This window comes from Ursus arctos, unplaced genomic scaffold, assembly GCF_023065955.2.
Source record: "Ursus arctos isolate Adak ecotype North America unplaced genomic scaffold, UrsArc2.0 scaffold_16, whole genome shotgun sequence".
In the NCBI taxonomy this organism is placed as follows: Eukaryota; Metazoa; Chordata; class Mammalia; order Carnivora; family Ursidae; genus Ursus; species Ursus arctos.
In genome coordinates, this window is record NW_026622830.1 from 52,633,061 (window position 1) to 52,645,545 (window position 12,485).

Below are 12,485 nucleotides of genomic sequence, written 5' to 3' on the forward strand. Positions count from 1 at the left end.
CCCTGAAAAGAAGCTTGAGGCCTGGACAGGAGGGCCTACTGGCCATCCCACCAGGCCTTCGGAGCCCACAAGGAAGGGCCCCCTCCTAGTTATAATAGTCTTCGGCTATATGGCCCCTGCTCTTTACCCTCCTGCTTCCACCTTCATGCCCCCACTTCTTTCCCACAGCAGGCCCTGTCCTGGCCCACTCTTCCGGCCATCCCACAGGACCAACCTCAGCATCCTGATGAACTCGTCCTCGGAAATGAGACCATTCCCATCAAAGCCATACATGCGGAACATAAGGCGAGACCTCTCCTCAGGAGAGCCTGGGAGGAGGAGGACCCCGTGAGAGCCCCAACCTACCTGCCTAAACCCCAGGCTGACCAGAAGGGGCCTCACATGAGTCTGACCCACTGCTGATCACAGCAAGGGGTCACTCTGCTTCCTGATCTCTACCTGGGTGCTCCCAGATGTCTGCCGTGGCTGGAGACCAGGCCCCGGCACTTCCCCTTCTCCAACAGGTCAGCTACCCTCCAGCCTCATCTCTAGCCCCTTCCATCTTCTCCTACCTGGACGATCACTTCCTTTTCCCCTACCTTTCATGAAGACCACCAGGATGTCCAGAAACTCCCAGAAGGACAGGTAGACCTTGCCATCTTTGTCCACCAGGGAGAACATGGACTCCACAAACATGGCCTGGGGCTTGAGGCCCAGGGACTCGGCAAACTCAGCTCTGCTCAGCTCGCAAGTCAGGGCCTCCCGTACCTTCTGCGATGAGTCCAGGGGCAGGGTCCCTGCGTCCGCCTGGTCGATGTCCAGCACCTGCACCCGGGCAGCAACAGAGGGAGGGAGAGAGAAGGAGACAGGGTTTCCTTGATTTGAAGTCCAGCTGAGGCTTGTAGGAGCCACCTTTTCCAGGTGTCTGCCCAGCACCCTGTCTCCTGAGCACCTGCCCGTGCCCTGCAGGTGGTCCCTGGGGCTTTTTGTTCTACAGAGCCCCAGTCCTCTGTGTTAGCTGATTGCACCAGGGATGCACACTTGACCCAAGCAGATGATCTGGAATTGGGACTAAGAGGTCCCAGGTCTGTCTTGACCTGAGCACAACAAAACTCAGAAGTCGTGGCCTGCCACGTTCTTCCAAGTGCTCAGAGACCCAGACAGAGGGAAGTAAACACACGGAGAAAACGAGGCAGGCTAAGAGAGAGAAGTGGCTTTGTTTGCTGGCAACTGTCCCTTTCCTAGCCCCTTCCAGGCCAGGTCACAGTCCTCCCTTCGGAATTCCTGAGACATCAGCACAGCCTCAGAGTCAACTGACCTTTTATCAGTGCGAGCTTGCTCTTAGACCCAAAGGAGTTTTGACTGAGAAAAAGCCTCAGCTGAGCTGAGAAAAAGTAGGGCTGGGAAAAGGGAATTCTCATGGTGGGTTATCTTTAGCCCACCCAGGGGCTGCCCCAGCATCAGAACAGGGGGTGAGGGAAGCAGACAGGCCTCAGGCACAGCACCTGTTCTGCCTGCCTGTCAACCGGGGGCCCCAGTCCAAGCCTGGCTGCGGTTTCACGACGCAAACCTCATTGCTCCAAACAGGGAGCTTTAGTGGAAAGAGCCTGGGGCTGGAGGCAGAAGATCGGGCTCCTGTCCCAGCTCTGCCACCCCCTCGCTGTGTGACCTCAGGCGAGTCGCACCAGTTGTCTGTCATTCATTTTTCTTACGTGCCCTACTTATCTCACAGGGCTATTGTGAGAATCAACAAGAGACGCTGTATGGAAAATGTCTTGAAACCTGGAAGCACTGTGCAGACGGAGAGGGCTGCAGCTACCCCTAAGACATGGTAGCACCCCCTTGCGCCCCCAGCACAAGGGTCCCCATAGCCGAGTAGAGGTGCCCCGGCCCCGCCTCGGCCTTGGCAATGAGTCTCCCCACCTGGGGAGGAGGTCCCTCCATTCCAGTGCATACTCAAGTTCAACTGGCTTGGGGAGTAGATGACAAAAGCCATGTGCCCGGCACGTCGTAAATGACCATTAAATGGTCACTTCCCTCATGAATCCTCTCCCCAGTCAGCCAACCCTGTTTCTTCTCCTCAAACATTAATTTTTTTGCCCTTCTACTAGACACCTCTGTGCAGTCCCTCCTGCTCCTTTCCTCTGAGCCAACAATTTTTCACCTCTTTTTAAGTCTCCGTCAAATCTGACCCGAACCACGACCGTCCACCAGCCTGAAGACGCAGCACCTTTTCTGAACTCCTACATTGCTTAGCTCCTGGCTGTCTTACACTCATCATTCTATGCTGGTTACCTTCCTTTCTGTGTCTGTGCCTTCTTCCCAGAGGGGTGACAAACTCCTTGAGCGGGGCCTGGGCTGGAGGGATCTTATCTCTACCAAGCTTCTCCTCTCCACCCTTCTGGACCCAGGCTGCTCTATTTCTGTGCCAGACGTGCATGCAAGTCCTTGCATTTCTCTTCCTGGCTTGTTTCCCCACATCTCCTCGGTAGTTCTTGGAAGTCTGCAAGGTGGGCTCATGTCCCAAGGAGGCCTCTGGCAGCGGCACTGCACCAAGGGGGGGGGCACCAAGGGCTCTCGCTGGCCCCATACTGACCCTGAGTTTCTGTGGCCTTTTGGCTAGGATGAGTTAAGTGAGGGCAGAGAGGCTGGACAGCCCTGAGGAGAGAGCTGAGTGACACATACAGATAACCTCCTGACGCGGGCTCCCTGGAGTGGCTCAGGTAGGTGTCAGAGCATCTCCTTACAGAGAGGCCAGGGGATTGGGCCAAAAATGCAGTAGACCTGATTATTAGTGTCAGGGCTCCTGACTGTCCCTGGAGTCACCCCATGGCTGTGTGCAGGTAAGGGCACCGCCATAGGCAGACATGCAGGGACAGACCTGAGCCTACCTACACACCTGGGAGAAAAGGTGCCTGAAAAAGGTCTCCAAGAGGTGGCTCCTCTGCTCTCGGGCCACGGCTGCCCTCATCAGCTCCTGCTCCCGCGGCTCCCACTCCTGGAACCTCAGCCCGCTCTCCTTCAGGGCCCCCCGAAGGTCTTCCACCAGCACCTGCCGCTCTTCCTCCAGGTTAAACAGCAGCACCTACGGAGTGGCGACAGGGAGGGCAACCATTTGTCGAGGACTCCTGGGGCCAGGAGCTTTGCGTGAGTTTTGTCAGGGGCCACTGGAAAGAACGCCCTCGTAAAAGGGATTTACTGTTATGTCCTGGGCTCGGTGGAGTTCCGGGCTCATTTATAGGCACAGAAACTGCATTCAGAGACACACGTCTAAAGCCATTCCTCCCTCTCTGTTCACATGGGAGAAAAGAGTCAGGAAGGCAGGGAGGGCAGACGACGGAGGGGCCCGGAAGCCAGACAGTCAGAGCTGAAAATCAGCCTCTGATTCAGTTCCCCTCCACACTCTCGAACAATTCACTAGATCCTAAAATCAGGGGGCAGAGAAGAGGGCCTGGCTTCTTCCAAGGACTCCCAGCTAGGGTCCACTGGGGCATCCCTAGAAAGGGGCGGGGAAGACTGCGCAGGAAGAAGGCCCTGTGCAGATCACGTCACCCCACAGGCCCAGAACGGGATGAGTGTGTTCACGTTCCTCTCTCAGTTACCACAGCCAGGGACTAGAAGCCACAAACCCTGCCTGATTCAGCGCTCCTTCCCCTCCACCTGGCTGCCTCCCAGGCTGCGGACCAGGAACGGGACCCGCTGGGCCACACCAGGTCCTACTCCTTGGGGATCCTGAGCAGCAGGGCGCAGCGTCCGCGGTTGCCGGACAGGATGACGCTGACCTGCTGCGGGGGTCGCAGCTGGAGGGCGCGGAGCACAGAGAGCCTGCCGTCACCACGCACGTCTGCCCGGGCTGCAGGTGCACGAGCACAGGCCGAGAGGGCTCCTTGTGGCCCTGCCATTCCAATGCTGGAGAGACAGGGCTGGTCAGCCGGGGACAGGATGCAGGAGGCCGGCTTAGAGCTGGAGTTAGGTCAAGGCCTCCGTAGCTCCTGGCCCCTTCTTGGGTACTGAGGGTCGTCCCTTCCCCAACAGCCCTGCTGTGCCTTTAGCCCACGTGAAGAATAACCAACATTTCCTGAGTGTTTACTGTGTGCCCAATACTGTACCAAGTACTTGGCGGGAACTAGTTAATTTAATCTTCATAAACCTTTATGAGGTAAGTGCTATTATTATTCCTGTTTCACAGATAAGAAAAAATAGGTTTAGAGGGATTAAAAAATCTGCCTAAGGCCCAAAAGCCCAAGTGGTGGAATGAAGATTCCAATCCTCCTTCAGTGTGACTCTGAACCTTCATTAATTCCTTCTCTGTTGCCTGAAATTCCAGTGTAAGATGCCACAAAGCATCCGTTGCTGGGGATTCTAGAGAGTTACAGTAAGCCTGTGAAACGTAGTCAGGGCCCTGTGACTCCTCCCCGTGAGTCTATCACAGGCCCTGTATGTGGGACCACGGGGAGACCTACGGAGGGTGGAGAACTCCAGGTCCAACTTCCACCTGATGCCTCCATGGCTCTTTCCACCTGCCCTGACCTGCTTGGAGGCCTAGAAAAGGGGGGCCTTTTCCTTAGGCTGCTGAGGTGGGGGTGGTCTGCAGCCCTGAGTCATGTCCTCCCCCGCACCACCCTGGCCAGCTCCAGGCCTACCTTCCATGCCCCCCACGAGCTTCTCAGACATGACACTCTGGCGGTCCTGGCCCTGGAGCCTCTTGAAATTTCTCCTTCGGAGCTGGGCAACAATCCAGGCACTCAGCAGGCTCACTGAGAGGGCAGAGGCAGGAGGATGGCCAGAGGAAGGTGGGGGTCTGGTGAGATCAGTGACCCCTTTCCTTGGCAGAACTCCCTCCTTTGCCCACCTCCTAGGTCGGCTCATTCAATTGGCTCAAATTTTGAAGCTCCCTGGTGGGGGCTGGGGTGGGGGTCGGGTGGGGGTGGGGAGGGAGCTTAGGGTATCATCTAAGATGCCAGCACCGCCTCTGCTGCTTCCACCACTCGGGTCCCTTCCCAGCCAGAGACTTAGACCAGAGTGCTTGTGCCAGAGACCGGACCCGCTCTGCCATGCAGCTGGTGGGCTCACACACAGCCATGCCAGAGGCGAAGTCTCAAGCCTTTGCCCAGCTAGTTCTCAACTGGTTCTCAAGCAGGGTTTGCCTTGGACAGTTTCCCAGGCCCAGGCTCCTTCAAATAACTGTGAAATAGATTCCTTGTGGCTCTTGACCAACCTGGGCCCTGGAGGGACCCCAGGAGAACAGGAAGGCAAATTTCTTTGCAGCTGATTTATCTGCAGGTCAGACACTGCTCATGTCCCCTCCTGCTTTGATGTGTTCCTTCATGTGCCCAAAGAAACAGTACTCTACGTGGTCAGTTGTCATAGATGAAACCACCCCACTGCCACCCCTTAGATTACGCATTTCACCCAACACCACCCTGCTCATCACTTTTACCAAGGGGGAAGCAGCAGAGAGTCCCGATGGTGACCCCAGAGCCAAATCCACTGCCTTCGAAATAGTCCCACATGATGGAGGGAGCACAGGCTGGCAGGCCCTTGGTGCTGAGCTGTCTGGGCTGCGGGCAGGGGTCTCCTGGGGAAGTAGAGGAAGCTAGAGTCCTGGGGGTGCTGGGCCAGAATCACTGAGGAGGTTAGGGTGGCAGAAAGGGTAGGGTGGGGGGCCTCTGGGTAGCAGATGGGTGAGAGCTGCTTACCCCTGTCATTATACCAGGAATGTGGTGTTTGCCTAGTGGGGTAACAAGTGGGGTCAGAAACGAACCTCACCTCTCTCTCCCTCACATGCACATATGTACACGCACACACACACGCACACACACACACACACAGCCCTTCCCTCGTCACTGCTGTGCAATGAGGATATCCTCACTGCACTGGGCCTTCCCGATATCCCACCCACCCCAGGCTCAGCCCGGCCGATGGGAGCCTTCCTCCCTAGGTCTCTCTGAGTCTCAGTCTTGCCCTCACTTGGGTACCTCCTGGGGTTGCGCGGAAGGGGACCTACACAGCCACATGCGGCCACCGTGGTGCCCGGAACCAAAGTTCCCAAGGGCAGAACCATGGCTCGCTGACTCTTTGGAGTCTACTGCCGAGCCGCCCCTGAACCAGGCCCATGGCTGAGGCGGGATGAGACACCCGACTCCAGGCCCCTCCAAGCACCCCCTGGCCACTCACCCGTATGCCAGAAGAAGACACTGGGCTGCAGGGCACTGGGGTTCAAGTTGGTGACAGCCACTAGGACATCCCGTAGGGAAGTGTTTCTGATCTCTGCGATTTCTTCTTCAGAGAACAGCCTGCAGGAGGGAGAGGCGGGGAGCTGCTGCATTGGGAGAGAGATGCCTGTTCTGGCCCGAGGACCCAGATGAGGAAAGAGACCCAGAGGGGCTGAGGAAGTGGGGAGGCCAGCTGGGACTCAAGGGCCCGTGGGGCTGCTGACATTACACGCAGAGGGCCTGGGGCCCAGGCCAAGGTAAGTCTGAGGAAGGGACCCAGGCAGGCCTTACCCATTCCTGGTGTTCTCAAACCAGTAGCGGTTGCCGTCCCGCAGCCTCACAAACTGGTTGAGGACAATAGCGCTAAAGAGGGGCCCGGGGTCCACATGGCTCTCCAGGAGCCCCCCAGGGAGCAGCTCCAGCCGGGACAGGTCCCGGTTGTACAGGGCAGCTGTGGACTCCAGCACCTGGGGCCAAGAAGGGACAAGAGTGAGTGCAAGGACCCGGCACCCGCCCTGGGGCAAGGGTAGTTCGCAGGGATCAGCCCCAGGGAGGATAATAATAAATGACAGTGACGATCCCTCACTTATTATGCCCCTGGCACCGCTCTGAGTGCTTTACACAAGTTAACTCATTTATGGGAACTCGCTCACAGATTCAGCTGCCTCTTGTAGAAAGTTGGAATAAAACAGGCAGCCAGTTCCCTATGTGGCTTGTTCTCAAAAAGATATGAAAGTTGAGGGTCAAAATCACTACAAAAATTGGAAAGGTAGAATGATGTGTAGAAAAGGTTTCTGTTCTTTTTTTTTTTTTTTAAGATTTTATTTATTCATTTGACAGAGATAGAGACAGCCAGCGAGAGAGGGAACACAAGCAGGGGGAGTGGGAGAGGAAGAAGCAGGCTCCCAGCGGAGGAGCCTGATGTGGGGCTCGATCCCAGAACTCTGGGATCACGCCCTGAGCCAAAGGCAGACACTCAACGACTGAGCCACCCAGGCGCCCCGAAAAGGTTTCTATTCTTGAGAGCTAAAAAAGTTTGTATAAATCAAATCCCTGCATAGACACTGCCTTTTGGAGACAGACTTCAACCTTCTATGAGCAGCATTTTCTACCTGACCTTGACTTTAGTTCTTTTCTCTGCAATGTAAACAAACATTTGCTCAGCTTAAATTCCAGCGAGGCCCAGGGGAGCTAAAGACTTGCTACTTTTGGTGCGCCTGGTGATTCCTACCTTTCTATTGACTGTATAAAGTTTATACGCCCCACGTGCATATTGCCTCTTCATCGGCCTTTCACTTCTCCACTTTCCAACAATCTTCTAAACAGGAAGGACGAAAGCAGTAAAACCAGCGTGCAATCGTAGAAACGCCACTATGCCAAGATGGTAAGGCCACCAAAACTGCTCTGTTGACTGGCAGGCAATGCCACGTGGCCCAGGCGACAGCTCAGGGAGTAACAGTTGACTCCCCAAAGGCAGCCCGAGTGTCAGTGTATAAAAAAGTACAGCTTGTTCCTGGGTTGAGGACCTTCCACACCTGCTCAGATGGCTGTTGGGAAGAGTAAACGAGATAATGCTTATTAAGTGCCTGGCGTGCAAGACATGCTCAACAAACATTTGCTGGATCTGCAGAGTCACAAGGTCTACTGCCAAATCCTGCTGGTCTGGTAACTTCCATCCTGGTATATGATATTGGGAAAAACCATGTGGGCGAGTCCCATCCCTCTCACCAGGGACTTGTCTCTAGTGTTTGTGCCTCACTGCCTTCCTTCCATGTCTTGGGCCAATGTGCCTTGGCCCTCCCACCCTGCCCTCTGTGTCCCAACCCCTCCTTATGGTGTGGTTGCTCTGGGAGAGTGCAGGGTTGATGTCCTGCCATCTGGTAATCGGAGGCAGACCCAGTGCTTCCCTGGCCTTGGTATAAGAGGGCAGGCCCAGATCCCAGCCCCTCTGCACGCAGCCAGCCGGGTGGTCTGTACGGGAAAACTTCAGGGGTCCTGGCCAGAAATCTGGGGATGAAATAGCAGAGAATCTGAAGGAGCACCGGGCCACCACAGCTCCACTAGCCCAGGACCCAGTCCCCAACCAGCCCCAGGGGGGCCAGAATCACACAGAGGGAACCATGGTCAACAGGTGTCTGAGCAGTGAGAGAGTGCAGGCTCCCAGCCCCGCTCACTCCTCCTGGCCTGACACTGGAGCTCCAGCAGAATCCCCACCCAGGTGACAGCAGTACCCAGCCTGCAGGGACAGCCTCAGCGTCACCTAGCACATCCTCCACCACGACATGGTCCTCTCGCTCAGCGATCTGGGAGGCCATGCCCAGCAGCAGCGCGTCCACATCTTCAGCTCTTCGTAGATTTGGATGCTTTGGGAATGGGGAGAGAGGACGGGGTTGGAGGTTGAGCAGACAGGCTCTCCCCACACCACAGTCCATGCCCTGGAACCACCCAGTGCTGATGTTCCCTCTGAAACCAGCAGGCCATTCCTCCTCCATAGGTTGATTCCCCACTCGGGGTGAATGATGTCCCCATCCGAAGCTCCTGCTGCTGAGAGCAGGTCTCCACAACACACAAGGCATCTAAAACTTTACTTCTATTTTAGGAGACTTGACAGCATGATTGACAAAGGCACCAGAACATCTAGGTCTTGGTCCTTGCTCTGTTAGTGAACAGCTGTGTGACCATGGGCAACTCACAGGACCTCTCTGAAGAGAGATGTGTATATATATATATATATACACACACACACACATATATATACACACACACATATATATACATATACACACACACATATATATAGAACATATATATGTAAGTTAAAACATTTTTAAAGGATTTTTCATTGTTCTTTCGAAATTACTTATCTGTGGATAAGTCCATTGCTATGATTTCTTGGCTATTATTAGGCATATCCAAAAATTGTTTCAGAGTAAGAAAATCTAACCTATGAATTGTTTTTTCGTAAATATTTTATTTATTTATTTGACAGAGAGAGTGTGAGTATGAGCAGGGGGACGGGGCAGAGGGAGAGGGACAGGGAGAAGCAGACTCCCTGCTAAGCAGAGAGCCTGATGCGGGCTCAATCCTAGAACCTTGGGATCATGACCTGAGCCCAAGGCAGCTGCTTACCTGCCTGAGCCACCCAGGCGCCCCTAACCTATGAATTGTTTTTAAATTATAATGCAATTGTAAAAAATAAACTGACATGTTTTGTTCCATATACATTTAATTAAATTTTTTTTTAGTTTAAAATTCCCTTTTCATTATTTTGGAGTCAAAATGTTTCTTCAGCTCTCACACTTCTTTTATTATAATTCCCCGCAAGACCTGGCTCCTCTGCTTACAGCTAAAAATGCCCCCAGTGCAGTGTCAAGACCTAAGGTTCAGACCAGCGGGCTTCGTGACTCATCCTCAGCCTCGATTAGCCTGTGTTTAATTGGGGAGTTAATATATACACCAGCTGTGGGAAAGTGGACATAAAGTGCTTAAAAATCACAATGATGTCTTTTTTAACAATTGTTCTTCCCCCTCCAAATTCACTGTTCCCTGGGGAAATTAGCACACTTCAGACTGAAAATCCTTTCCTGAGGGCTCCTGAGGACAGATTTTTCTCAAATGACATCCCCACTCCTGCCAATACACAAACCTTTGCACTTTGCCCTCACCTCATGTAGCCGCCAGGAGGCACCTGGTAGAGAAGAATTGCTCAGAAGCGGCCAGGAACTCTGGGGAGATGCTGGGGTCCAGGAAAGGGCTGTGTCCTGGGGGAAGGGGAGAAGAGGGAGGATAGTAACACTTAGCCCTTAAACCACCCAGCCTCCCCCCCCCCACACACACACAGCCCTTCTCCCTGCCCCAAAAAACTCCTGCTAGCTCTCCCATTCTCCTTCCCCATCCCCTCACCTGCATACTTGGGGGGTGTTTTCTGCAGGAAGCTGGGCAGCCACTCATACAGAACGATGTTCTGAGGGTCAAGAGAGGGCAAAAGGGAGGCAAGGGCTGGAGCAGCCACGCTGGGAGGGGTCTGAGCCCAAGGAAGGCTTAGGTGGGAGATGAGGGCCAGGCAGGGGCAGTCACGAGGGGGGCAACTGCAACAGGACAGGTGCGGAGGCCTGTGCCCCACTAGGAACATGGGATGGGAGTGGGCTAATGACTAATAACCACAGCCCAGTCTCGTGTATAATAGCCCTTCGCCTGCTCCTCATCTTCGGGGTCCATTCCTAGCCGCTAGCTCCAGTTCTGGGGAGCAGTGTCCTCCTGGAAAAGGGCGTTTCCGGGGGCTGCTTGTGCGACGATGGAGGGCTCTGCGGGGCAGCGGAGTCTCCCGCGCAGCAGCCTGGGGGAGGGGGGAGGAAGGAGGGGAGGGAGGACGGAGAGAGGCCGAGTGACGGACCTGGTAGGTGGCGGTGACCCTCTCGCGCGCCTGCTGGAACAGCTCCTCGTCCCCCCATTGCGGGTGCTCGCGGGCCAGCCGCTGCGCGCACAGGTTGTGGTAGCGGCCCCACAGCAGGCCCGGCGCCTGCAGGAAGGGGTCGCGGTTCCCTCGCTCCGCCGCGAAGGCTGGACGCGACGCGGGGCCGCAGGGGAGGAGCTGGGCGGCGGCGCGACCGCGGGCAGCGCAACTTTGCCGTCCGCAGCCCGCCCCGCGCCCCGGCCGCCGCAGCCCGCCCCGCGCCGCCGCCCCGCCGTTCAGCCCCCGGGGCCGCGCTGTTCGGTGGCGGGGTCGGCCGCCGTCCCCATGAGCGGGGGGCTTTGTGCGTCGCGGGGAAGGCGGGGTCGGGCCCCGACGCCAGCTGCCCGCGGGAGAAGCTCCGCAGCGCGTCGCTGCACGAGGGCGAGGAGCCATAGATGGCGCTGCCGTCCAGCCGGCCCGTCACCTCGTTGGTCTGCGGGGGCACCAGGAGGGTGAGCCGGGGTGAGCCCGGGGTCGGGTAGCGGAGGCGGGTGTCGGTGGGCGAGGGGGTGGGAGTCTCTCCCCGCCCGGCCCGGCCCAGAACCCGGGACCCCGCCCGTCTCGTCTCACCAGGTCCCGGGGATTACTGGGGCTCTGTCCGGTCTCGGGGTCCCAGCGGCTCCTCTGGAAGGGGAGGACCACGTTCCCGCGCCGGTCAGGGTCGAACACCGGGTCCCCGGGCGGGATGTGGATGTTGAGAAACTCGGCTGGGCAGCCCGGGGTCTCCACGCTCACCAGGTCCGAGAGCACGTGGTAGCCTGTCCACAACGGGGGAGGGCGTGCAAGGACCAGCTAAGGACCACTCTCCCTTCAGCATCAGGTATCTGGACTCCCCCACTCCCTTTGAAGCTTCAAAAGATGACTCAGCCACTTTTGGCAAGTCCAAGTCTTGACCTCCTCCACCTTTCCCAGTGCTTTGTTACACCCTGGTCCAAACTGCTTTCGTTGCTGGTTTGGTCCTCTCCTTGGTAACTGGGAGGTGCCGGGTGAGTGTGCCTGGGCAGTCAGGCTGGGAACACCTGCTCCAACATGCAGCTGGGAGCAGCCTGCCCAGAGAACCTGCCAGTCTCACTGCAACACCGCACACTGGGATCAAATGTAGGCACCTTGGGTGGCCAGCAGGAGCCCAACATTCCTGTTGGGAGCCAACAACCCACAGTCACTGGGGTCAGACCACCCACCCTAGCACCCCCGTTTTGACACCCCGGCCTCCAGCGCTCTTGTCAAAATCAGAACCCTGGCCTGAGACTGTCCCAGGAGTCACAGGGACCATGAGTGAAAACAGGGTCCACCAAGAGCCCCTGCCAGATTATTGTCAGGCTCCAGCCTCTACCTGTAGTTCCATCGGCAGCTCAGTGTGGGGCAAATTTATGCCTCCCCCACTCAGACTTTCTCCCTCTACTTTTCCTTCTCCAGAAAAAGAAATACAAGACATAGCTTTCTTGACTTAAGAAAAATCCTTTTAGGCCCCAGACATCTTGTGATTTATGACTACTCGCTCAAAGCACATTCTTGAGTTATATTTGCAGGATCTAAACTTCTTTGAATATTCAGATATCAGATCGATTAAAGGCAGACAATTGACGCCAACCCTTGCTGGCCCTTGTGACTTCCATCAATTAAGACCTGGACTCTGTCATTCTATGATGCCTTTAGCCTAAATTCTAGGCTGAATTCTCCATTGCACAAGTGCCTTCGTGAATCCATACAGACCCTTAGCTTAAAACTTCCCCAGTTTTGTTATTCGGGAACAGACTGCTTTGGGAAATATCCTCCATGTTTTCCCTTACTTGTTCCAAGTAAAACTCTCTAATCTTGGCTTTCTTGTGTCTTTTGGC

The 12,485-nt window shown here is 55.7% G+C and overlaps 1 protein-coding gene across 1 annotated transcript in view; it reads right to left on the minus strand.

Annotated features, from left to right (window-relative positions):
* The window catches only part of LOC125281937 (dual oxidase 1-like), a 172,851-nt gene that overhangs the window by 14,104 nt on the left and 146,262 nt on the right, over positions 1 to 12,485 (minus strand). The window contains 17 exon segments of the mRNA XM_048215829.2: positions 215 to 308; positions 579 to 804; positions 2,879 to 3,064; positions 3,690 to 3,814; positions 3,817 to 3,888; positions 4,623 to 4,736; positions 5,420 to 5,557; positions 6,157 to 6,275; positions 6,486 to 6,661; positions 8,426 to 8,540; positions 9,860 to 9,884; positions 9,887 to 9,955; positions 10,098 to 10,158; positions 10,588 to 10,760; positions 10,886 to 10,957; positions 10,960 to 11,080; positions 11,218 to 11,405. Coding sequence (XP_048071786.1) covers positions 215 to 308; positions 579 to 804; positions 2,879 to 3,064; positions 3,690 to 3,814; positions 3,817 to 3,888; positions 4,623 to 4,736; positions 5,420 to 5,557; positions 6,157 to 6,275; positions 6,486 to 6,661; positions 8,426 to 8,540; positions 9,860 to 9,884; positions 9,887 to 9,955; positions 10,098 to 10,158; positions 10,588 to 10,760; positions 10,886 to 10,957; positions 10,960 to 11,080; positions 11,218 to 11,405 — 2,074 coding nt within the window.